This window comes from Falco naumanni, chromosome 9 (assembly GCF_017639655.2).
Source record: "Falco naumanni isolate bFalNau1 chromosome 9, bFalNau1.pat, whole genome shotgun sequence".
Classification (NCBI taxonomy): domain Eukaryota; kingdom Metazoa; phylum Chordata; class Aves; order Falconiformes; family Falconidae; genus Falco; species Falco naumanni.
In genome coordinates this window covers 29,347,440-29,372,488 of record NC_054062.1, presented here as the reverse complement: position 1 = coordinate 29,372,488, position 25,049 = coordinate 29,347,440, and the positions used below count along the sequence as shown (strand labels likewise).

At 40.1% G+C, this 25,049-nt stretch overlaps 1 protein-coding gene across 2 annotated transcripts in view; it reads left to right on the top strand.

Annotated features, from left to right (window-relative positions):
- Positions 1-25,049, top strand: part of WDFY4 (WDFY family member 4) — a 144,536-nt gene that overhangs the window by 69,959 nt on the left and 49,528 nt on the right. For both annotated transcript variants that reach the window (XM_040606886.1, XM_040606885.1), the window contains exons 40-45: positions 10,014-10,091; positions 10,989-11,192; positions 12,035-12,086; positions 13,395-13,561; positions 23,631-23,779; positions 24,908-25,028. In XM_040606886.1, coding sequence (XP_040462820.1) covers positions 10,014-10,091; positions 10,989-11,192; positions 12,035-12,086; positions 13,395-13,561; positions 23,631-23,779; positions 24,908-25,028 — 771 coding nt within the window. The remainder of the gene's footprint in view (positions 1-10,013; positions 10,092-10,988; positions 11,193-12,034; positions 12,087-13,394; positions 13,562-23,630; positions 23,780-24,907; positions 25,029-25,049) is intronic.

Here is a 25,049-nt window from a genome sequence, read left to right as displayed (position 1 = left end):
CCCAGAGCTAAATAGTAGACCAGTGCCTTCAAATACTAGCTATTTCTTTGCTGCATTATTATAGCTTCTTTCAATAACTGACTATAAAATCAAAACTGACTGTAAAATCAAAACTGATGCTGACCAGCCTCATTTTTCAAACAATAATAGAATCACTGCATCAGGGGGTAGTTGTTTAAGGGGAGGGGGGAGGGGTATGTGAGATACTGAAAGGGAAAGTGGGATTGAACAAAAATCTTGCTAATTTGGGATGAAGGAGGAACAAACAACATATTAGTTCATGGTAGGTGAAATAAAGAAAATAGAAAAATTTGAAACAATCACAATTATTACTTAAACATTTTTCTTACCAGTCAGTTGGACTTTTATCAACTTTTCAAGTTAACTGGGTTAAAACAAGCAAACATACAATGATATTTCTTTGAAAAAGTGCATCATTTATGTAACATCTTTATCTTCATAATAGAAGGATAATCAACATCACTAATTATCTAATTAAGTTCATTAACTATCCACCAACAGTGCACCGTGAAGTTGACATTATGTTCTTCTGTCAACAAATGCTTTGATTTCTTAGGAAGTAATTAAAATGTAAATTAGCATGTCATTAAATGCACAAGGGAGGTTTGGAATCAAATATTCATTTCAAAACTGCTCATAGCACACATTTTTTTTTACTTCAGTGAAAGCAGGCATTTTACTATTAATGATGTATATTAAACAATTTCCATTATAATATTATTGTCTTGTTTAATAACTGGCTCAAAGCTAAATTACAGTATGTTGCAGCAAGCTGGAAAAAGTTTCTTTAACTTTGAACAAAGAAATTTTATGTCCTCTTAAGCAGATATTGACACACTGCTCATTTATCATTTTTCAGATTGTTTACAAGATGATAAAGAAGTAATTCAACAGGTCAATAAGTTAGATTAAAACTGCATGAAAACATAAAATGCAGAGGTATCTGATTTTATGTAATACAAATCACTGAACTTTCTGCAAAGTATGGGAATAATTTTCACAGTTTTTGAAAATAACTGTTTAACAGAGAAGCTGGAATAATAAAAGTTGTGTGATAATGAATACAAATTATTAGGCTGACTCAGATCCGCAGCCCACTCACCCCACAGTCTATCCCCTAAAAATCCAGTAGTGGTTGCTACAGGAGATGGTGTATGACAGCACAATGTACAGTACAAATTCTGTCCTAGCAAAATTGTTCCTCTCTTGATTTGTATCAGTTTTATCTTAAAACCTGAAATACAAGAAATAATCTCTTCCAAAACTTTTTGTGGGTAACTATTCAGAGGGATTTTTTTCTGTTTTTTTTAAACTTGGTGATGTCCTGTGGCAGTGAAGTCCCTTAATTTAAGTACACGTTGTATGAAAATATATTTTCTTTTGTTTCCTATGTATTTTTTAAAGCTAGAGATTGTGTCTGGTTCAGGTTTAAGCTTGGATACATGATTTCAGTGAGTGGAGTTTAATGTTTAAAGCTGTTGGCATTGAAATCTCATCTTTTAAGAGCTGCTAGTTGCAGAGTTTTATTTTCACATAACAGGCAATGCCAAACGAGTTGAATGGTATTAATGGGGATGAAAGCAGAGTTTTATTTGCTTGCAGAGAAACTCTAGAAACAAGTGCTAGCCACTGAAACAATAATATTTTTTCTCTGCTGAATATATAGACAGGCAAATAATTTTTTTACATTTCTTGATTCAAATGTGTCTAGTTTCTTCCAGATTTTTGATACATTTTATTTATAATAATTTCAGAAATAAATTGTTTTTAATTAAGTTGTTTTATATGTATTGTTTGTTCAAAAGCCTGAAGCAGCAATTTAAACAGAATCAAACTTACATTTTTGTTTTAAAACTTTGGATGGACTCAACATTCTCATCCAGTTTCCCACCAGAAAATATTTTTTGTTATTCGTTATTTTTTAAGTTCCATATTGGTTCTGTTTTTAGAGACAAACTGTACATTTTTTCAATTGCATTTTATATTATTAGAAATCTTTATAAGGAGAAGAATTATGACTGAATCTGCTTATGAACAAGTTATGTGTCTATACATGGTGTCTCATCTCATGCAGGGGGCAGTATAAAATGCACATAGGAGTCTGGGTGCCCAGAAAATTAAGTATGAATTCCTATTAAACAGCAGGGACTGCAAATAGCTACAAGTGTGAACTGGATAGTGCTATGTGAAAGTAGAGTACAGGAAATAGGGGAGATCCTGGAAATCTCTGCAAGATGAGCTGAAATGGTTCAAAGTGAGGGTATGGGCTGCTAACCTGTGCTGAAGTCTGTGACCATTCATTTCTTGTTGTTATCCTTGCTAACCAAACTAAAGATAAAGCTTGGTTGTGCCTACTGGTTGTTTCATTCGTGCTTTCTGCTGCAGAGTAGCTTGCAGAGCCCAGGATTGTTCTACAAACACTAAAAAGCTCCAGAAATAATCCTGTCATTTTAGGTAAACTGATAATTTTAGGGGTCAGGGAAGAGACATTTCCTTGTATTCTGTATTCTGGGCTCTAAGCATATGCTTATATTTACAGAATTCTGACATCAGCTAAAGGATTAGAAGTACACATTTTTCTTAAATAAAAACCATGATTCAAATGTAATCCAAAAACATCAGTTCATGAGGCTTTCAGATAAACGCATTACAATACTATGTAATAGAGCCCTAAGTTACATAGACCCATAGAACTTCATAAAAAAATCACCATTTTAAATAGAAATAGTAAAATGGTAAGTAAGAAGTAAAGGCAAGAAGAGTTGCCATTGCTGTTCCCTAAAATGCCAGTCTGACCTTCACCTTTCAGACAGGCAAAAGCTAATACCTCTGATGTAGCAGGATGGAAACTGAGCCCTCAATAGGTTGAGTGAATTATCCCAAAGTCACAGAAGTCATTCTCAGAGACAGGATTAAAGAACAAACATGTCTTGTATCCCATTGTGCTTTTTTGCGATTAGAAGACAAGTTATCTGTTCTCCCAGGAATTCATCTCTTAACAGTATCATCTGTTGAAGCAGTGTGTGCGTATGCACACAACATGTATACATACATACATATATGTATAGTTGCTATAGAAGAAGAGCTGCTTCTGTGCTGCCTGAGTTTAGCTCTGTATGGAAGTCTTATCACACGTACACCGTACTTTGGGTTTATCCCTTTGAAACCCACCCCTGTGTATGGGTACTTTTATGATACACTGAAATATGGAGGTTTTTCTCATTAAGTTTGCTATTCCCCAACCACCTGGTGATGCCAGGAATCCATCCATGATCCTTAGGAGCAGTTGGCACTGTGCATTAGCCTCCTAGCGGGTTGAGGCACGAAGCTTCCATGCAACACTTAACTGCTGGAACTACAGTCTGTTGAAAAGCTAAATGAATTTTGGCAAAGCAACAATAAAATCTACATGGCAATAACAATTTTGTGATTTGAAAGAGCCTGCAAACAGCCCTCAGTGTGGAGAGTGTATGTGAAGGACTAGGATAAAAGCTCTTTAATCTGCTAAGGAAAATGTTATCTGCCTTGGTTTAATGCTTGTTACCTGGTGACTAATGAAACATTTTTTCCTCTTATGAAATGAACTTACTCGCTTCCTAGTGTATAGTGAATTACCTGAAGAGTAGTCTGTTCACAAGGTGGGTGGCTTATTATTTGCACAGGATATCAATGTACCTGGTCTCTGGTTCACCATGTTAGATTAGTAGCAGTAGTAGTAGTAGAATTGGAGATGTTATGTGCTTTGTCCCTGTATCTGAATACAACAAGGCTGGTGAATTGGATACTTCACCCAGCTCTAGTAATTTACTAGATTCTTCTCTGTAAAATTGTCATGCCTAGCTGTAAGCTGATCCTCTGCTTGTGAGGCTGATGAAGAAGGGATTGATTTATTTTCTGTGATTTAGCAGGAGAACACCAAAAGTATTGCGTTTTAATTGTGCATGTCAGGAGGGGAAATTCTGGTTAGGTGTGTGGAAAAAGGAGCATGAGAACTGAAGTGAATACATGAAGATAGTTTTTGCACCTCAGAAGAGATTAGGCTCAAAACTTAACTGCTGGCAATCTGGCTCTGTAGCTATGGTTTGTAAATTGTGGTTTGGGAATTTTCCATTAAAAAGTTTACTGGCTTTAGATGATGACTGCAAAACCCAATCAGTTTTGTGAGAAGTGTCTCCTTCCTCACTAAGTCACATCATCAGTGACAGGAGATCCACAGTGGTTAGGGTATGCAGTCCAGAGGAGAGAGCTGGTTATGGGGCTGCTGAGAGAAGTGCTGCACCACAGATGGATACCATTTAACATTGAGCTGCTGGGAAATATATACTTAAGTAAAAGTGAACAGTTTGCTCTTTATAAAATGACATTTCCTTAGTGTTCTATTTAATCAGAAATTTAGATCTTCTATTGGATTCAAGATGGGAAGAGTGTATCACAGTAGTATCATGTAATTTTTCTCATTCTAATGATGCAGATTTCCTGTTCCCCTCTTTTGCAGTCATCACCCATAGAGGTTTTAAGCTTGTTTAATTGCCACTTTTAAGGTCCAAGTGCTGTGTGTGTAGTATCTGTATGCTTGTATCTTAAATGCTTGGATTAAAGGCAAATCTGCCCCTTTTCAGTAGCAGACAACCTGTACATAAAAGATGTGAATTATATGCCTGAACACATCCTGAAACGTACGATTTCTTGCATAAGGGTCATGACATCAGTTTCTGCCATGCACAAACTCTTTCCCACTGTCACATATGCTATTTACATACAGTTTGTTGTCCCTAAGAGCTCCTTATCCACTGTTCTGTTTTTCTATGCCTGTGGAATATTTTCTAAAAACCTAGTGATCACTTGAATAGCTGTAATTAGATCAAAAAACCTTCCATACAGAATTGTGAAAGCCCAGATCAGAGGAATAAGGTATGTGAACTCCTCCTGTGATATAAAATCTAATATCTAGTAGATCAGCTATATTAGGATACAATCTGGCACCGGGAACATAAAGAGTAGAAGGGATTTCCAAATTGGTTTGTCAAATTGTTTCCCCTTCCCACTACTGCATGCTGTCACCATATACATCCTCTTTGTGGGCTTATCAGGCTGTTTCAAGTTAATTTGTGTTGGGTTTGCCACACCACCAACCCCCCTTCCCCTGCAACCAAGTCGTAGTGGCAGGATGTTCCAGAAACTCACTGTCTTACTTTCCCCATCTGTAAGCTAAGGACTTCGACCTCTTTCATAAAGACCTCTGAGATGTACTGGTGAAAAGTACTGTAGTTTTATTTGTAATAGCTGCAATACTATGTGAATGCTCTTACTGTGTGCGCTTCTATATTCATAATATTTATTTTGCTCAGAAGAACTAAAGTAGTAGACTAATATCAGTGGTTCTAGTCCTCACCAACAGATTACCAAACTGACATGCTTCGGAACAAGTATGTGGGTATTCTCACTATCATCCATGAGATTATTCAATTGGCACAGCGAGTGATTTGGATATTTGGGTTTTCTTTTGGCTCTTCCAAGTCCAGAATTATTTTGTCTTGAAGCTTATTTTTATTTATTAAGAGTTTTGGCACATACTTTTGTGTGCATGTGTGTTCTGTAATACATCACACAGCTTTTAATTCCCTGAAAAAAGCTTCAAAGTCAGAGCTCCAATGACACAATGTTTCTTTAGGAAAGAACTGTGGTGTATGTGGCATCTGTATCATGGTGTATGTGGCATCTGTATCATGCAATATGAGTTTATTATGGCAAGCTTGAATATTTATGGGGTGCAGGAGTGTTAAGTGATATATATATATAAAAAAATAATTTTAGAATTCATACATGAAACATTCCAGAGCTCAGTAGAGAATTGTTAACTTAGAAGTCACACCTCAAGCTTTCTTTTTTTTTTCTTCTCAACTGTTTCTTGTTACATGCAGCCCTTCAATTGCTTTAGTTGAAAGAAATTATAGAAAATCCCCTCTCTGGTTTTTTTTGGCATGTGGATTTCTCTGACAGATTTTTTTTCTACTTGCTCGTTTTATTTTTCCCCAATACTGAACATTTTCTCTCCTATGTGCATGAAGTCTCTATGCAGCAAGAGGAGAAAGGTTTTTGATTCTGTGGTTGGTTTGTTTGTTTGTTTTTTACTAGGGAAAGTTGCAAATTTCATCACCTTTTGAAGCTCTAAATATTGCCTAGGGAATCTGAGACAGCAAAATTATCTGTTTCTATTTAGAATGTGATTGTCTAGGGCTGCAAAGTAGTCTGTATAAAAAGGACTAAAAGCATGGTATCATACTTAGATTTTTAGGAAACAATGGGTCAATATGGTGTTTTAGTCTGCTCTTCCCTAGAATGCAGGTCATATTTCTTGCATTTACACTTGCTTTTCTGCATATAAACTTAAACCTGATATTATGTTACATAATATTAACAATTATCAAAGCCGATGCATTGGTTTTGTTCAAGATAGGTATTACACTGTGGCACTGTTGTATTTAATCTCTTGCATAAAGAGTTGCCATTTTTAAGGATAACCACCTACAATTTTTAATGGAAACTTTGTTAGAAACTTGTTGGCACTAGTTTTTCATTAAGCATGACAGTGTAATTGTTCTGAATGAACTTAATAATTAATAGCCTAGTCTGTATTCTCCATGTTGCTTGGATATCTTTTTCAGGTTTTGTTTTTGTTTGTTGGTTTGGGTTTGGGGGTTTTTTGGCTTTGTTTTGTTTTGTTTTGTTTTTCCAGTCACAGTGATCTCCAGTTTTGTGAACTGTTCATTTCATTTTACAACCAGATGGTTTTCCTGTGGGAATGATCATCAGGGACATGTTCATCTGGTTGACGATGGCTAGTTATACCTCATTTGGAAGCCAAAGTTGTTAGTCTTCAGTTCACCAGATGTGGCTAGCAGAATTTTTCCTTCTGAGGACCCTTTATACTTTTCAAAGGCTAGGAGCTGGGTCAGTGAAGTCAGTGAGAATCATTGCAATGTGGGCTTTGACCTTAGGGGTCTGATCAGTGACCATGAGTGAAATACAGACTATAAGCACCTTTGAAACAGCTGCCAGTAGAGCACTGACTCTGCTTGAATAGCCTGTGGGTATCTAAAATGGTTGTTAATACCTGGAGGAATCGGTTGTCTACTCTGAATGGCTTTTACCCTATGTCCACACAGAGCTGGGATCTCAGCTCTTCTCTAGTGAGCCCAGCTCAACAGCACAGAGATGCTGTTGCTTTCTAGGTCAGCCTTTATGAGATTTTTATATGAATTATGGAATAGTTTTGTGAGGCCACAACTGTGATTACAGATTTAATGATGCTTTAAACAAACAAAAATGTAATGACTTTCATCAGTGTAAAACAGGAGCTTCCTGCAGGGAAACACCAATAAATCTGACTTCACGGCAGGGGTACAGACCTGGCTGGCAGCCAGCAGTAATCGGCACACCACATAGACCTTGTGCGTTAACTTAATTATAGCAGTGCAAGCAGCAGCTAGACAGTTTGCTGTGAGGAATCACTGCCAGCATGGCACAGAGTCCATGCATTTAAAAGTTACCCATCTGATCCGTGGCTTTAGGTAGTGAGAGGCTGGGACTTTCACAGCCAGTTCTGACTCACAGCTGTCTCACCTTTGTCAGGGAAGCTCGGGTGCCCATGAGAGCCTTTGAATAGCACTGGGGGCACTCTAACCTCTCCTGTGTAATCTCTGAACAGCTTCTGCCTTCTCTGCCAACTCTAATCCTCAGGAATTTATCAAAGGAACAGATACTTCTGCTACTCTCTGTAATGCAGTTAATAGTCTGCTGGTCTGATTCCTTTTTTTTTCCTTTTTTTTTTTTCTTTGCATTTCATGGCTTTGGTGTACCTTTTGTAAGTTCCTGGGAAGGGTCAGCAATCTCATTTTTACTTCAAAATCAAGTTCAAGTAAGCCCACATCCTTCCTACACACTTGGCTGGCAGATGGAATAGATTTTTACGATTTATTTGGATACTATGACTTTGGGGATTCTGTTTCTTTCAGTAGTGTTTAGGAGCATCATTCTGGGTCAGGTCCCGATATGCTATACCATTGACTTCAAAGGAAAAAAAAAAAAAAAAAGAGTTGCTCTTTTAGAGAGCTTCTGGTTTGGAAGATTTTAAAGCAAGTATGCCCAGAAGGTCAGATATGGCATCATGTAGCTGTAATTGGATAGCTAGAATCTTTTTCCAGGATATGCTTTCAAACAGTAGAATTTTCACCTGTGACTGTTAGTAAAAACTGAACTCCTCCCAGTAGCTACCTGTCAGCAGTCACACAGAGATACTGAGCAAGGAGAGAAATAGATAGAGCAGCTGTATTTGTGTTGGCATAGAAAACCTGAGTTACAAGACTGTAGAATATTCCCATGAGTGTTTGATAGCCTGTTAAAGCAGAGTCCTATGGTTCTTCAGTTTCCTTCATGCAAGAACATAAAACAAGCCAGTAGCTTACTTGGCAGCTGCTCAGTGCTTCACTTATACACACAGCCTTTCCGTACACTTTGTCTCTCTGATCAGGCAAAAAAGTACATCATGAGAACAAATACTTTACCTCAAGTCTCTTTGGGACCCAGAATTTCATAGATGGCTAGGAAAAAAGGAGGGAACAAACCTAAGTATTTTCAAAACTGGAACCTTATCTTTTGATTGAAGTTTAACAGCTGAATTTGAGGAATTATTATGATAGTGACTATCCTAGGTTGTATTTTGTTGTTATTTTTATGCTGCTTGTTTGGCACCTGAGGGATTCCATTGAGTTTAATAATATTTCTGCTGATCTTTTCAAAAGGGAGGTTCAGATAGGAAATGCAGTTCAAAATTCTCTGGTTCTGTATAGATCTTGACTACATGAACCTTGTGACCCCAAAACCTGTGGGTTCTGGTGGAGTAGGTAGGAAGACAATGAAACCTATTTCATTTCCCTGCTCCCTGAGTTTATGGATTCCACCACACTGGACAGTTGTTCATGGTCTTAGCCTGTGTAACTCTGAGGCTAGTGTTATAGTCTCTGTTTTGTGGCTGGAGAGGTAGTGGTTTAGCACAATTGCATATCTTGCCTAAGGTCACATAATGATCTGTTTGCAGAGTGGGCAATGCAACTTGTAATCTCTTGACAGCCGTTCATCACTCTTGTACTTGCATACAGACCCTTAGTTTGAGAAGTTCATTCCAATAAAGCAACAGATTAAATGTATGACTGTTAAGGCATGCTTACTGTTCTGTGAGTCTAGTACGTTCTGGAATGGAAAGGTGGCCAGGAAGTTCTGTTGGTGTGCTTTAGAAAACGTGTGTTTTCAGAAACACCTGGGTAGCACTGGAGTTTAGGGCATATCTGTGCTGTGTAGTGGAGCAGAGGCAGTTGTCACGGGTGTGTTGTCTTACACTGGCACAGCTTTACAAGTTTCCAGTTCTAGAACTAGCCCAGACATCTCTGCATCACAATCCCTTTAAACAGTGTATTTATACTGCAAGTCGCTTCTTGCCAGAGGACTTAGTCTCCTAAATCTCAAAAATGTTTTTGGAAATATTTGGTTTCCTGTCTGCAAAAAAGGGACATGGATCATTCCTTTCTTTGCACTTTCTGTTTATGCAGCAAGGAACAGGTGTATTGTTATGAATCCTTACCTCAGTCTGGGTCTCTACAACAAATAATTGCCTTTTATGTTACTTGCAGTACTAACTAATTCAGCTCCAAAAAGAAGGGCCTTAAGTTTTATTTGCTGTTTTCTTTCTCCTTCTGAGTAGTTCCACTGATGACCCTTGTTAAGATCATGAATATGTTTATCTTCCTGGTGTAAGTGTGCAACTTGCTCTCAGATGATTGCCTCATCGCTATGGCATCTGGAGAGTTGTCAAACTTCCAGCCACAGGCCCTATTCCCTATTCTTGTAAAAGACAGAGCAACTAATGCCTGCTTCTGCCCCTCACAGAGTTTACACCTGCAGAACCTTGGTGTGATGAGTTCTGATGTTTCTTCTAGGGATTTGTGTCATGTATGGAACGGTACCGAAGAATTGGGCAGGAGCTGTATGCCTCTTTGTACAAGGACCACGTACAGGTAAAGAACAGCAATACTGTGCAACAGCTTTCTGTTGTTGAAAGGATGCCTTTGGACTACCCTGAGAAATCAGGCGTTTCAGAAGTGAGAATGAGTAGTGTGTCTGAAAAAATGCTGAGAATTGATGAGTTCCTGACATCAACACCAAAGTGTGATATAGCATCACTCGCCAATTAGATTCCTCACTTTATCTTTAGGAGCCTTTTTTCTTTTGAATGAACTATTCAACTCTCATAGTGGCAGAAATGAAAGTGAGGACTTTGACCTTTTTTTCTCAGCAGCCAGTAGAGTGTTTCAAGAGGTCTTAAACTCAGAGCCAGTAAAATCTTACAGGTATGTTTCTGTTTCAGGATTGGCCATCAGAGACCAACAAGACTTTCATTCTTTGAAATTCTCACCTCTTCTCTCCTTTAAATTGATATTTTAGTGCCCCCAACTCCCTTCACACACCTCCTAAGTAGAAATAATGAGATTTATGCCATGCTTGGAGGGAACACAGTACACTTGTGGCTGAGACTTTCGTACTGTATTTTCAGCGAGCATAGTTGTTGCCGTTTGACACAAACATTCACCAGAAAAAAACTGAAGTGAATAAAACCTCTGTGATGAGTTTTTCTGGCTTACTGCTTTTAAGTCAGAAATCCAATGAAAGCAACCATTTTCAAGGAGGTTTGCAACATACTTGTATTCGTCACTGTATCTTACTTTGGCTAGTAGCATCTCCCACAGCACACTTTCAGTGGTCAGTTGGACCTGTGGTTGCTGGGTCTGCAGAGTTACCTCTGCAATGGTCCCATCCAATAGGTTGGGTAGATCCCTCTGAATCACTGCAGTGGTGCCAATGCTGGATAGGAGAGAAGTGTGCAAAAAGTGGCACAATTTCGTTCTGTCCCGCAGATGCTGCAGTGTGGTTACAGCAAAGCAGCCAAGGACTGGATGATGCTTGAGGAGCAGCTTTTCTACAGTAGGGGTCCATGGAGAGATGCATCGCGATCCTTAGAGCCACGATGGATTCTTGATTGTTATGAAGGGCCTTCACGAATGAGAAGGAGGATTCAACGTGTGAAAACTCGAGTGGCAACTATGCGAATGAGGAGTGAGGTAGAAAGCTTTTGCAGGAGATGCACAATTTCTCTAACAGTTGCTGGTGACTATACTCGCCTCTTTCCTCTGGTTCTCACCACGTGACTTGTCAATATGCTGTGTCATGCATAAAGAACCCATGGAACAGGTCTGGTTTTGAGAGAGTAAGAGGGGCTGCAATATGTTTAGTAGCAACAGAATGATTTTCCCTCTTTTCTGGTATGAGATCTCCCCACACTCCCCAGATGAGAGTATAACCTGATCATATTTTTCTGCTCTTCATATACTGCTTATAGTATCCATCTCATGGGTACAGCGCTTCCCAATACATGCAAAAAGAGTCCAGTTAAAAGGCTGCACTGTCCTGTTAGTCTTACGCTGATTAGGACTGCTAGAGCTGGTGGATGATCGAAAGGGGAATTAGAGTAGTTTGAACTAAGCATTGAACTGTGTATGTGGGTTATTTACTAGTGTCTTTTTAGTGTCTAAGTGCCAAATCCTATCCACCAGAAGCTGAAGCATTTTAGTGTATCAGGAAATTCCCATTTCTAGGATATTTTCTGCTTTTATGTGAAGCTTGGATTCTTGCAGTTTTCTGTGGATTGGGTGGTATGTTTTTTATCCTATAACTGGCCTCATGCAGGGTAGTCTTTGAAAAGACAATAGTCCTTTTGCTTAATTGTTGATATTTGTTCCTATATTTAGTTGTTCCTTTGGGCCCTTTCAAATGAGTTTATTTGAATTTCCAAGACGTTTATTTGCAACATAGTTCTAAATCTGTGGTTTTCTCCACAATAATGTTCTGAGTTCTGTTTACCTGTCTGCATATTCCACTTTAGTCATACCTAGTCTCTTTTCAGGTTCTCCCAGCAAACAGAAATGAAACAACCCTCCCTACTGAAGTGAATCCAGGTAACCTTTTAGGGATGAATTACACCATCAAGAGGGTGGACACAAACAGCAAAAGAGAATTGAAGTTAGTGTATGGAGTTCCAGGTCAGAATTTCATCTAGTGGAAAAAAACCTTAAGAGTCTGGGCTAAAAAGTCACTGTAACATCTGGGAAAAGACTGATGCAATTGTTATAGGTGATATATAAACTGTCTTCAGAATATGTTGCTCTCTTGTTGCCACCAGAAATTTCTAAAAGCAAAAAAGCTATCTTGAAATGAAAGCTTTGGGCATTCTTGGGCATCTGGAAAGCTCCCAGCTGCTTAAACTCAGAAGGAAAAGTGCAGACTTTCCCCCTGCTTTTAGTAGACCCTCCAGTTCTACCTCTGAAATAGTATTTCAACCCAGGTAATAGATGGCTCAGAGAAGTGGTCAAAGGAATTGTAACTTTCCAAGAATGTGGACAAAATGATGGAGAGTGGAAGGAAATCATCAAGATCAGCACGTCAAATTGTTTCTCAGCTTTTAAAATAGAATATTATTTTTTTTTTCAAAATATGATCATGTCAACAATTTTCATTTTCCAAGGCCAGGTTTTTTGTTACGTTAGACATAAAAAGAAGAGGGGCAGCAGGTGGAGTGTAAGGTACAGAAGTCAACAGTTTTTTGCGGGGCTAGAGGGTAACACTGAGAAAGAACTGCAGTTTGGAAATATCAGCCAAGTCTAAGGCTGTGGATGTCAGCCACCTGTATGACTGTTACAAGTCAAGCTTCTAGTGTACGCTGTTGAGAATAGGAAGTATTGTTGTATACTTTTTAGTGTGATAGGGCCTAGCAAACATGTGAAAGCGGAGCTCATTGTTCTAGAGTCCGAACAAGATTCAAGCACAATGTAGTTTCTGCGTGAAAGTGGTTACAGTCTACCTCATTAAGAAGGCTGATCATACCCTCCCTAACAATCTGCACTGCATGAATTTGCAAAACTTGGGACAGAGCTTGGGCAAGATATGAGTGTGCTGTCTCTCCTTGGGTTCTCTTGCTCAGTGCATGTTCCCAAAAGACTGCCATTTTCAGTTTTTCCTAATTTCCTAATCTTCAGTGATTTTAGGAATTTAGTTTGAGTTATGACTGAGTGCAGCTACCTGTTTTTAGTTCCCTGAACTAAGCATCCTTCCTTTGCAGTCACAGATTTTACTTCTCTTGCCTGTTTTTTGCAGATAAATACTGGTTTTTCCCAAGGTAGAATAGATTGGGTGAAAATCTAAATGGCAAATGCTTTTGATGTCACCCGGCTGCCACTAGAACTGCAATCTCTTTTATATTGATATAGGAGAGCTGACATTACATGGAGCAGAAAAGGAGATGGATAAGAAGGGATTGGATTGCAACCAGCTAACGTTCTTCCCTGCTTTACATGAAAGTTTCCATTCAGAAGACTTCTTGGAACTCTGTGTGGAGAGACAAATTATTTTGCAGGAGTTTGCAGAGAGTGAAAAGGTAGGCAAGATGAACTAGAAAATTTTCTGTGGGAAGATGGCATTTTAGAGGGTGAATTGGATGTGGAGGCCTATCTGTTCCTTTCAGTTTGGGGTTCAGGTGAATTCAGGTTACAGTAAACATCACTATCTGTTTTCTTAGAACAAGTACAAATTTCCAGCCTCTGTATGAACTCCAGTAGACTTATTCTTGAAAAGCATTCAACATTAATTTTTTGAAGCAACAGAAAAAAAATTGGACATGTTACCAAGGTAATCTCATACCTGTGGGACAGTATTCTCTGAATTTGCCTAAGACATGGCAAATGATGAGTCTGAGAATTCCTGTCCTGCTTCCCCAACTTTACTCATGCTCAGAGCAATGCCTGGATCAAATTTATTTATTACTTCTGCAAGAGTGTGCCGATTTTGTATAGGTTGCTAGTTCAGTGATGTTTAAACCTCTTGCTGCTGAATAACAGAAAATGTTTTCTTCCTCCCTTCACATGCCTTTTTCTTTGCCTCCCTATGAGTACTGGACAGATTCTTCCTTCTAAGACTGTAAAGACTTTCCCTGCTTCCTGTTTGATGTTTCTATCGTGTGTTATCTAGCCGTAACAGTGCTGTTCCTTCTTTTTTCTTGTACTGGACTGGATATCCTTCTGCCAGGTTTATTCCCAGCATAAGGAAGAGGCAGGTTCAGGAATACTGGGGGAGGACATGAGCTGTGGAGTCAATAGGGGTAACTCAGGGGGATGGTAACTTTGTTCTGGTGTTCTAAGTTTGATCCTTTTGCGTGAAAGCCAGCAGCCTGCCCTTTGCTTTCAGAATAGTCCTCACAACAGTGACTCCAAATCAAATCCTTGACATTGGATATGCACTGTACATTTTTGTCGTGAGTAGTAGACCTGGCCTTGTCCTCTGACCTTTTGCAGTATGCCTGTTTCTTCCAGTGGCATCATTCCCCTGTCTGGCCCAATAATTGGCATCCCATAGTGGAAGCCAAGTCGGACTTGAAACATTTAAGCACAGCCATCACAGTGCTGTGATAGTTGTACACAGATATAGAAATAATTATTTTATTTTTATGTCTCATTATCAACACCAGATTTTCTTTATGCTTTGCAAGTGGCCAGGGGTCACATTTGTGCTTTCTAACATAATGGCTTTCTCATGCTTTTAGAGCTGTTGATACGCTGTCTCTCTACACAACATAATTAATTTCCCTGCTCCTCCTCCTCTTCTCCCCTCCCTCTCCCATACCTCTCCCCAGCAGAAAGAGACAGGCATGAAAATGTGAAGCATGTTTTCCATGCGCTGATCTCATTTTGAGCCTTCAGGCTGTCTGTCTCTTCTCCATGTAACTCCACGGGAAGCCGTCAGAAATGCCAGGCATGTTTTTTTCCAGCAGCAGTCACTGTGTTGCTGAGCTGACAGAAGTATTAAAAAAAGCAGTAGGGGGTGACATTAGCTGTCCTGCACTCACTTAGTGCGCTGTGGTCCTGCCTTGTAAATGGCTGCCTCGTGAGCTATTTGCACTTTCAGCAGGCAACTGGAACCATCTTACCTACTGCACTCACAGAAAAGTCATTGGGATGCTTTGGCAGATACTAGATTGATTAGATTGATTTCTGGAACACGGGGATAACCCTTGTCTGGAAAGTGGTCATTGTTTTATAGTGTCACCCAGTGCTTGCTTTTTTTTTTTTCTATTATCATTAAACAGGCACCTTTATATATATTCAGGTATGTGAGATGTCATTTTGCAGAAGCAGCAGATCAAATGCTCTGACGCCTGTTGTTCCAGAGTCTATTACTCAGCAAGTTAAATCAGGAGAATATGGGTGTGGGAGGGGTATTGTTTTGCTAATGTGATCTCGTCTTTTGTTTTATCTTAGTTGAAAAATAGAATAGAAAACATTTCTAGGAATTCCTGTGAAAATAATTCTAATTATTTAAACAAGGTAAGTTTGCCACTTGGACTGCAAGAGAATGGGACTATAAAGGAGAAAGCAAATGGATGTAGCTTGAGTATAAGCTAAAGGAAGCTACTGAGTGGCTAGTCCCTGAAAGTGGGGGCTAATCATATGAGGGAGCAGTTGTGCTCTCTGAACAACACTCAGACCATGCAAAGTTAAGCCTTTAGATGTGTCCTTTTTTGTCACTTTTTTTACACAATGAACTATGCACAGAGGAATGTATTTCCCAGATTTCAAAGTCAAGCACTGAATTTAGGAAGTGCCAGAAATCAAGAAAGTAATGCCAGATCTATGCAATTACAGACCTTAATGACATAATCACTTGCTGATTTTACCGTAAGACTATCCCTTCTGCTATTCCAGTACATAGAGTAGAAGGAATGCATACCTTCAAAGTAGTATTTAGTTGTATCGACCATAAGTCTGTTTCTTCCAGCCAGAATCCTTGTAATACATATAACTGCACTTTCTGTGTTCTACAGTTGGCAGGAATGCTATAGACTGCAGTCGTCTTCCTTACACAGTGCCTATTCATCACTAGAATGTGTCCATCCTGAGCAGGCTCTATGAAAAAAATATTATTTAATCCTGTAGTTACATGGTAACACATATACAAAGGGGATGAATTCAGGCTGACTTTTGGGGATATGAGTTTGCAATTGTAATAATGCTTTCTTAAATTTTGTGTGACATTCCCAAAGCTTGAAAATGGAAGCCTGTATCAGACCTCCCAAGAATAGCAGGCTAATGTCAGAATTGCTGAAAGTTGCAGGTATCACATTGACATCTGCTGGAGAAAGCACCTTTAGAGCTTTTCAGGCCTTTATAATGGCTTCTGCCAGAATGGCAGCTGGAGGGGATAGTAGGAGTATGTTACAGTCCTGGATATAGGCCTGTCCTGCTAGAGGAAGGAGGTTGCAAAGGAATCGCAAATCTCCTCCACCACGTGTCCCAGCCATGCCTTTGGAAGGGACAGTGTGTTGTGATGAGCACAATTTCTTTCCTGATTATTTGAAGTTTAGCTTCAGCTGTGTTGCCCCTCTCAGCTGCCCTTGCATTCCTGTTGTTTGAACTAGCTGTCCCATCTCCCTCCTCACCTACGTAGTGCAGCTTCCAGATCTCAGGATTCTTGATGTCATCCCATTTTCCTTGCCCAGAGAGCCCTAGTCTCTCCTCTGCAGTCACCCTACCCTGGGGGTAGTGGCAGTTCCAGTTACATGAAGATCCTTGCTGTTCTCTTCCTTTTTCTTTCCACACTCTGCACTAGTTCCCCCTATTCCCTATCAGCTTTCAGTGATCTGCTAAAGGCAGATCTAAAAGCCAAAGACTTTGTATTGCAGTGCTGGTGAAATGCACGGTACAGAGGACCATTGTTGCGTTTTGGCTCTATGGAGGTACATAAAGAAGTAAGTGGTGTTCAGCGGAGGTTTAGATGTTTATGGCTCACCCACACGCTAGATGTCTGGGGACAAGGGATGGAGGGTCAGAGCAGTCTGCAGGAGAATGGTGGGCCAGTAGCTGAGATATTTTGTTGCTTTACCTTCTCCCTTACAGATGACCCCAGTAGGGACCATTTGTGAAAGCTGGGCAAAAGGACTGCTCTTGGTGTGCTTGGGACAAATGTGGCTTTGAAATCAAAGTTGGGAACTGAGTCACATCACTGCTAAATGTTTGGAACTGGTGCTATATTTACAGTAGTGTAAAACAGTATCGATGTGTATGTGCCCAAAGCACAAGGCAGGTTTTTTTACCTGCACACAAGCTAATGTGTGTAATTCACTAGGTGAATATATCAGACCGCAGGTGCAGATTTACAGGTGTTGCTATTAGGGCTGTCCTCTCTGAAGTTACTGAACTGTCATACTCTGGCTGCTTGGTTATACATCTTGCTGAGGCTCCATTGAGGTTATAGTGTGTACAGGTGAAGAATTCATTTTTGCATTTATCTTTAGTATACTGAAACTGTATGTTCATAGGCACGGAAGGAGAGGTTATATGCTATGTGGATGATGTTACAAAACACGTGCTGCTGCAGAATTTTGCAAGAGAAATACAAATAAGAACCTGTCCTGACCTAATCTGTCAACTTGCTTACCAAAGGCCGGAGCCAGCCCTTTAAATAACCCTGGCTCACCAGCAGGGACAGGGAGATTGGATTCCTATACCTGCAACCCAAGCCCCCAAGTTGCAAGATTCCCTCCCTGATCTTTACAACCCTAAAGTAGTCCTGCCAGGTTGTTAATATGTAGTTAGCATGTAAAAGATGAGGAAAATGTTGGAAGGTTTGGGAAGTGGGTTTGGTGTAGAAATTCTGAATTTTGTAGAAAAGTAAACCTCTGTTTCCTAGCAAGTAATTTGAGACAGTAAGAAATACAAGCAGCTGGGGTAATGAATCTGAAGTTAACAAGAGGGCAGGGCCTAGCAGAAATCTGGGCACAATGCCTTTCCTTGAAGCAGGGGCTGGAGTGAGCACAAGAGACGCCAAGAACAATAATAGAAGGGACTAGCGTAAATTAGAGGGAGTGGGATCTGTGGCTGGGAGAAAGTAGCTGATTAAAGAACAGGCTCAACTGAAAGAGGGAGCAGCTGTAAGGTGCAGCATCTAGGACTGGCAGAATGGTGCAGCAGCTCTGCATCCACTTCGTGGAGCCAAAGCTTTTAGAGGCATCGCACATACCTCTTGGCTGTGAATAAAGCAGAATAATCTCAGTTAGAAGGGACCTGCAATGATCATCAATTCCAATTGTCTGACCACTTTAGGGCTGATGAAAAGCTAAAATATGTTATTAAAGGGTTTGTCCAAATGCCTCTTAAATACTGATGAGCTTGGAGCAGTGACCACCTCTCTAGGAAGCCTGTTCCAGTGTTTGACCATCCCCAGTAAAGAAATGCTTCTTCATGTCCAGTCTAAACCTCCCCGTCACAGCTCTGAACCATTCCCATGCATCATATCATTGGATACCAGGCAGAAGAGATCAGCACCTTCCTTTCTACTTCCCCTTCTCAGGAAGCTGTAGAGAGCAAAATGCAAAACACTATTGCAGGCTGTTTGTATGGGAGAACTTTTATACTTCATCCCAGCGCGAGGATGCCATGTGACGACATGCAATGGGAACAGGGACTAGCTGTTGTGGCTGAAGCAGGGGACGGGGAAGTCACGTCCAAATGGCAAACCATTTACCTTTTCTGTGCCTGAGTTTCTCCTCTTCCCTCCCTGCTGCAGGTGCAGAGATTGTAATGGCTACCCCATTGCAGGAAGTAATGCTAAGCAGTAATGAGATTTTTCAGTATGAAATTCTGCCTGTGTTCAGATGGAAGCATCTGAAGAATGACAAAGTGCAGATGATTACTCCCCTGACTTCCCCTATCTGGGTTTCTGCTGCACTGGAGAGGCTGCTGGGACCCTCTTCCCCAGCCTATGCTCTTCCACGCCTACCCTAGATCACTGAACAACTTTGCTACTAGGTGCAAAGGACAGGGTCTGACTCATGCTGTGTTACACACACACACACAAAACAAAACCAATGACAGAGCATCCTTAGCCGTATCTCTGCTGTTCTGGATGTGCTCCTTCACCACACTAGTTTGTGCTCCATGGATACCTCCTAGTATTCTCCCTTCATATCTACTTCTGGGTTTGTTTGGGTTTGGTGGTGATTTTTTTCCGAGTTTGCCTTGATGAATAGTATCTTTCAATTGTAAGGCTGTAGCTGCTCCCTGGATCTCTGCAGAGCTCCTGACAAACCCTAGGGCCATGACTGCCATCTCAAGAAAGCAGTGCTGATCCCCTAACAGTTGTTTTCTGTAGAGTGATGCAACAGGGAAAGGAGCAGGCAGATTTTTCTATAGTTATTCCTGAAAGAGTCATGAGAGCAGTGGGAAGGGCATGAACTTCAGTGAACTGACCTAAGGGGAAATTTAAAGGCTCATATTACTTTTTGGCAGCATTTTCTGTTTGACAGGAGCCTCGAGTGAGACAGAGATGTCTGGGTGTTCAAGAGGTATGAGCACAATCTTACTAGAACTGTCTTCCAGATGCTGGCATCAGCTAAGGGATGCCAGCCTCTCAGGCTGGTGATGGGCTGGGACAGATGGCAGCTTTCATCACAGAAAGCAAGGACAAAGAGCAGTCCCAGTGAGTCTCTACTCATCCTCCTTTTCTCCCAAATATCTGATATTCTCTTCTTGCAGCATTTGGAAAGTTGTTAAAACGTGAGAAGTGGATGTGGAAGAAACATCTCCCACATGGGGTTTTTGCTGCAGGGGAGGGAGGGTGAGTGGAGGCTACCTGCTTAAAAAGGAATGTGTCCTGGCTCTTCTAAAGCAAAGTTGTGACCAAAAGGCTTTCTTTCTAGTGATTCCAAAGGTTTCACTCAACTCTCAGCAGAAGAAATTTGATCCAGTGTTTGTGACAGTTCAGATGTAACCAAACTCAAGCCTAGAGTGCCTACCGCTAAAGACTAGGTCAAGTGGATTTAGTTTCCTTTGGTCATTGAGCAGCTGGGAAGAATGAAGCAACCTGTCATGTATTCTTAAGCTGTGATTAATGAGACGCGTGTGTGATGGTTTCAAAGTAAGAGGAGATTTCAACAACAAGCAAACAGTCATTGCTGGGAAGATCTTGTGAGTGGCACAGGGAGGTGGACCTGTATTGATCTCACCATGATAACCCATATCTGTTTCCCTAGCAAAAATTGTAAAAGCAATGTATTTGATTTCATGTACTCCTAGTAATACTAAACTCTGTGACCCCAAATAGCCTTGACCCTACTTTACTGACAGGTCCTTTGTAGCTGATGCACCCTGGGATTCCTCAATACACAACAGAAATGGCATAAAGAGTATGTAACTACAGGTTTCATCTCTGTGATTCCTGATACAATGCTACTTGAATGCATTGCTTTTATGTGTGTTGTGCAAAGTTTTTGTAGCTTTTGCTAAGCAAGTGATTAGAGACAGCTGTGAGTGTTTGTAGGGACACAGGAGATGTGACAATGAGGACGACGAAGGGGCCTCAGGAAGTCCCTAAGCCACTGATTGCTAAGAAGGTAGATGAAGATAAGAATGAATCCATACCTAGCACATTTCTTACACACTTTCCATAAGCTTCTATTACTAAGATGCAGCATAGTTGTTTATATGGACCTCTGAATTGACTTGGAATTGTCATTCTTTTATCCTTATTCTTTTAAAATGCTATGCTCAGGAGATTGTGTGGCATGGGTAGGTGTGTTCCAGTGAGATGGTTTTGTGACTTAAATTTCCTTGTACTGAATTTTTCCATTGAGCAGGCCATGCTAACACTACCAGAGTCAGGAATAGATGGCTAACCTCCTCCAGTGTTTTTGAACACTGTAGACTGTTTGCCTGTTCAGGCATGTGATTCCTCTGGAAATCTGGCTTTTGAACTCCAGAGCAGATATACTTTTATGGCTATTTACTTAAATGCAACTGCAACATTTACAAACAGCTCTTGTGAAAAACAAGAAGAAAAAAAACCATGCCTTTCAGCTTTAATTTCCTTGTACATCTGAATGAACAGAGCATTAAGAGATTCAGGGCTTTGGGCAATACCTTAGAAGGTAATTATTCAATTATTTTATGTCATGTTTGCTTCATTGATTAATGATTCTAGTGTCTGGTGAACAGGATTCTGTTCTGTTTTGACAGAAAAGGCAAGCTTTTATTTAATCTATGATAATTTCGGGCTGCTTGGTGTTTCAGTGCAAGACTGTAGGTACAAGACTGTCCTGGTGGGGATTCTTCAGTATACCTTTTTGTCAGATCTTTATTATTCACCTGGAATAAAATGAACCCTGTTCTCCAAATGAGAACAACAGATTCATCCCAAGGGCTCTAGTATTTCTAACAGTGCAGATGAATTTAATTCTGTTGGGGGTGATATAAAATTGAAGAAATGGATTTGGCGCTGGTGACTGTTACTGGTTGCGTAGTACACAGTACACTGAGGCTTGGAGTGTAAGGTTTGAGATAGAGAGGTACATGCTCTCTCTACTCTCAAGGCCAGCTTACATGCTCTGGTCCTGCCTTAGGTGAAGTAACAAAGTGATTATTTGTGCCAGACCCTATTAGTGATCATGAGCAGGCCCCCTTCACAACCCATGTGTCTCCCAAAACCACACACATAATCTTTGGCATCTGGACTTGGTGTTTGCCTGGGTGGATTTCTTAGAAGTCTGGATTTCAACTTTGTATCAATTTCAGTATTTTACACAACTGCCTGATGTGTATTTTGGAGTGGAGGCAAGGAAGTTGTAGGTTTGGTTCCAGAAATAGTGAGGTAGGAGCAAAGGCAAAAAGCGAAAGACAGTCATACTTACTCTACATATCACCATGTAGACTTTACATGATCTAGTAGAACCAATGTTATTTTTGGGTCAATTTTGCATGCACAAAAATAATACAGGACCTTTGTTCTTATGAAGTTTGGTAGAGGTAAGATCACTGAGACCTTAAGAGAAAAAACAGACTTTGTGATACTTCTCATACTTGTCAGTCAGTTCTCTCAAGAACATTGCACTAGACTGCTGAACCAGCAAACTTATGTTACGTAAATACCTCTCAGATCTAATCCCTCTGTATGCAGCCCTCTGGTCCTTGCAGTTTCAGATGGGCTCGGCTTACAATATTTTGCACTCGTTTCTGGATTATATGTGGTTCTGGGTTGTGTTGACTTACAGAAGGAGCTAACAGCGAGCAGTTTTCTTAGTAGATGAGGTAGTATTGGTGTTTAAAACACTAATGCTCCCAAAATCTTGGTTTAGTGTGTTTGAAGGGATTTTTTGCAAGCAGAGGGCACTTCATCTGAGGCTGAGATAATACGCTGATGATTAGCTCCTGCCTCTTTACCTGGGTGTGTAGGAGATACAAAATTCTGGCCCAAACTGGGCACAGCAATGAGTTGACCTTGATCCTCCCAGTTGACTGCCCTAACCAGTGGACTGCTGTTTTGGAGCCAAGTATATATAGAAGATTGAAGCAACAGAAAAGAAAAATATGGAACTTCATGCCTCTAAATGTTAGGGAAATTCTTTGCAATGAAGTACTGTTTGTTTTACAATCAGAATGTTAAGTTTCCCACAGCTCACACAATTGTCCAGGTCGTTGGGGTTTTCCGGTATCTGTATTGGTCTGCTTCCTTTCTACATCATCTCTCAGCCGTAGAAACTTCCAGAATGGTTTTTATTCTTCATCAAAACTGGTCAATTCCCAAAAAAACTTTTTATGAACTGGACTATATGACTGAAGAACTACTTTGCTGAGAAATTCCCAGTGCTTCTATATTGTGGGTTAGAAATTCCTCTATTTTAAGGGCCAAGTTTATTTGCTCAGGAGAAAGATAAAGAAAGTGAGTCTCGGGATGCCAAGGGAGGATTTTTTTTTAACTGTTTCAGAATGTTTAACTAAGTCTTTCGGACAACTAGAATCATAGATGCGTATATTTTGATTGGCCTTCTGTATAATATACGAAGGAAAAGTGCCACTGCAAGGAGTTTTGTTACTAAGATTTCTATCCATTGTAATCTGATTCAGCTAGCCATGGTGAGGTAGATACCCAGAGTATTAGATCCTTTCCTTTCTCATTGTCCCTGGGATCCCTTTGCAGGATTTTTTCAAGTATAGGTTTCACTGGGATATAAATAAAAATATTTGCCTTTTCTCCGTATTCTAAATATACATATATTTATTATATGCCACTGTTTTTCTGCATGATGTTGTGTCAGTCACTTCTTTCCTCAGTGCTTCAACCCCCTGCCTGTGTAGTATGTATTGCTGTCTAATTAAGTTTTGCAGTGCTAACTCCTGCAACATTTGCAAGCTCTTTTTCTGTAGTATGATGCTAAATATAGCCACAGATAGATGAGGAAGGAACAGATTTAATGGGGGGAAAAAGACATCAGACCCTCCCACTACTAGTACCACAAGAGGAATGTTCTGTCAATCATATGGTGATTTTGTGGCTGCATCCCTATAGACCTGCCAGTCAAGATGGCAGCTGATTTGGACGGGTGAGCTGTCCCTGTCTGCTGTGTTACCCACTCCTGGCTTTGTTACCCACTCCTGGCTTCGTTATGCTTACTTCCACGCTAGGTCACTTCAAAGTGCTCTGTGGCAGTTGTGCAGGGGCACACAGCATTGGAAGGAGTGCTGCTCTTTGGCAAAGAGCACTTCTACATCTGTGAGAGCTTTGTGTTATCCCCTTTAGAAGAAGTCTACTGTACACGTCACTGCTTGTCCAGGTGAGTCATTCTTTCCTCCCAGAGATCTGGGTTAACTTCACTATTGGCACATGGATACCTAGAATTTGCACAGACTTTGAGGGGTTTTCAAGAAGGATATTAGCACAGCAAGAAGTTTGCCATCCTTTCCGTCTCTTCACAGAATTGTTTAACATAACTAACCTAGGTGCTTGTTCACAGGCTTTGGAGGTACAACAAGAACTCCCAGCTCTGACTGATGGAGATGGTGGGCAGTCTAACACAAACATTGCTGGTTTTCAATTATTTTAAATGTCATTAATGTTTCTTTCTGATTGGCTCCCATCTTTTATTCATATGGAAGTCATTACAAGAGCCTTTAGCTTCATTGTCTCGTAAGTTTTTTGTTTCTCCGAGACAGAATCATAATTAATATTTGGCACACTGCTATCGTTGACTCATGATTTATTGAAACTGGTCAATATTGATAATGAGTTTGTTAGATTTAGCTCTTTGTGCATACTGTGTGCTCATGTGCAAAGCCTGGTGGGATGGTGAGTAACAGTGTTTTTACTCCCTGTCTGCTCTGTATCTGAATCTTACTGATTGGACTGAAGTCCAATATCAGTCAATCTAATCAATCAACCTCTAATCTAAGGTTCAATTGGACAGGGTGTGATAAAAGCTTAGGCTGTTTTTCTGAGGGATTTGCTATAGGCTAGGCTGTAGATAGCAATTGCCGTACATATACACAAGTAAAGTAATAATTAATTGCTTAATTATGTGTTGCAATTAATTGTTGTTTATAATAGCTGTGTATCCATCTGATGCTTGCCTTGACCCAAGCTTTCAGGTTCTTCCACCCAGCTCCTTCCCTTGCTGCTTCTCAGACTTCGGTGTGTGCAAAACATTGCTGTCTGCTTATTTGCATACACTAAAATAATTCCAAACCTACCCTTAACCTCACAGGCTCTTTATTTTATTTTGAGAAATAGTACAGCATCTGCCTTCAGTATTTAGCTTTATTTTCAATTCATGTATGCCCCAGTTGGTCTTGTTATCTCTTAGTATTTTTATTCTTCTTTAGGGAGAACTTGGATGTTCATGACAGTTCTCCTGATCTTTTTTGTTTCAAACTAATTTTTCTTTCTTTATATTTTTCTCTTCCAGCATCAGTGATCCATTTATTTTCAACTTATGTCATAAAGATCATGCTGTGGGAGACCAGATGTGTTCCCGTTATTCATATCATGACATAAAAGAGATTCATCTGATGCGCTTTCTTCTGCAGGTAGGAGCCAACTCGCTGAGT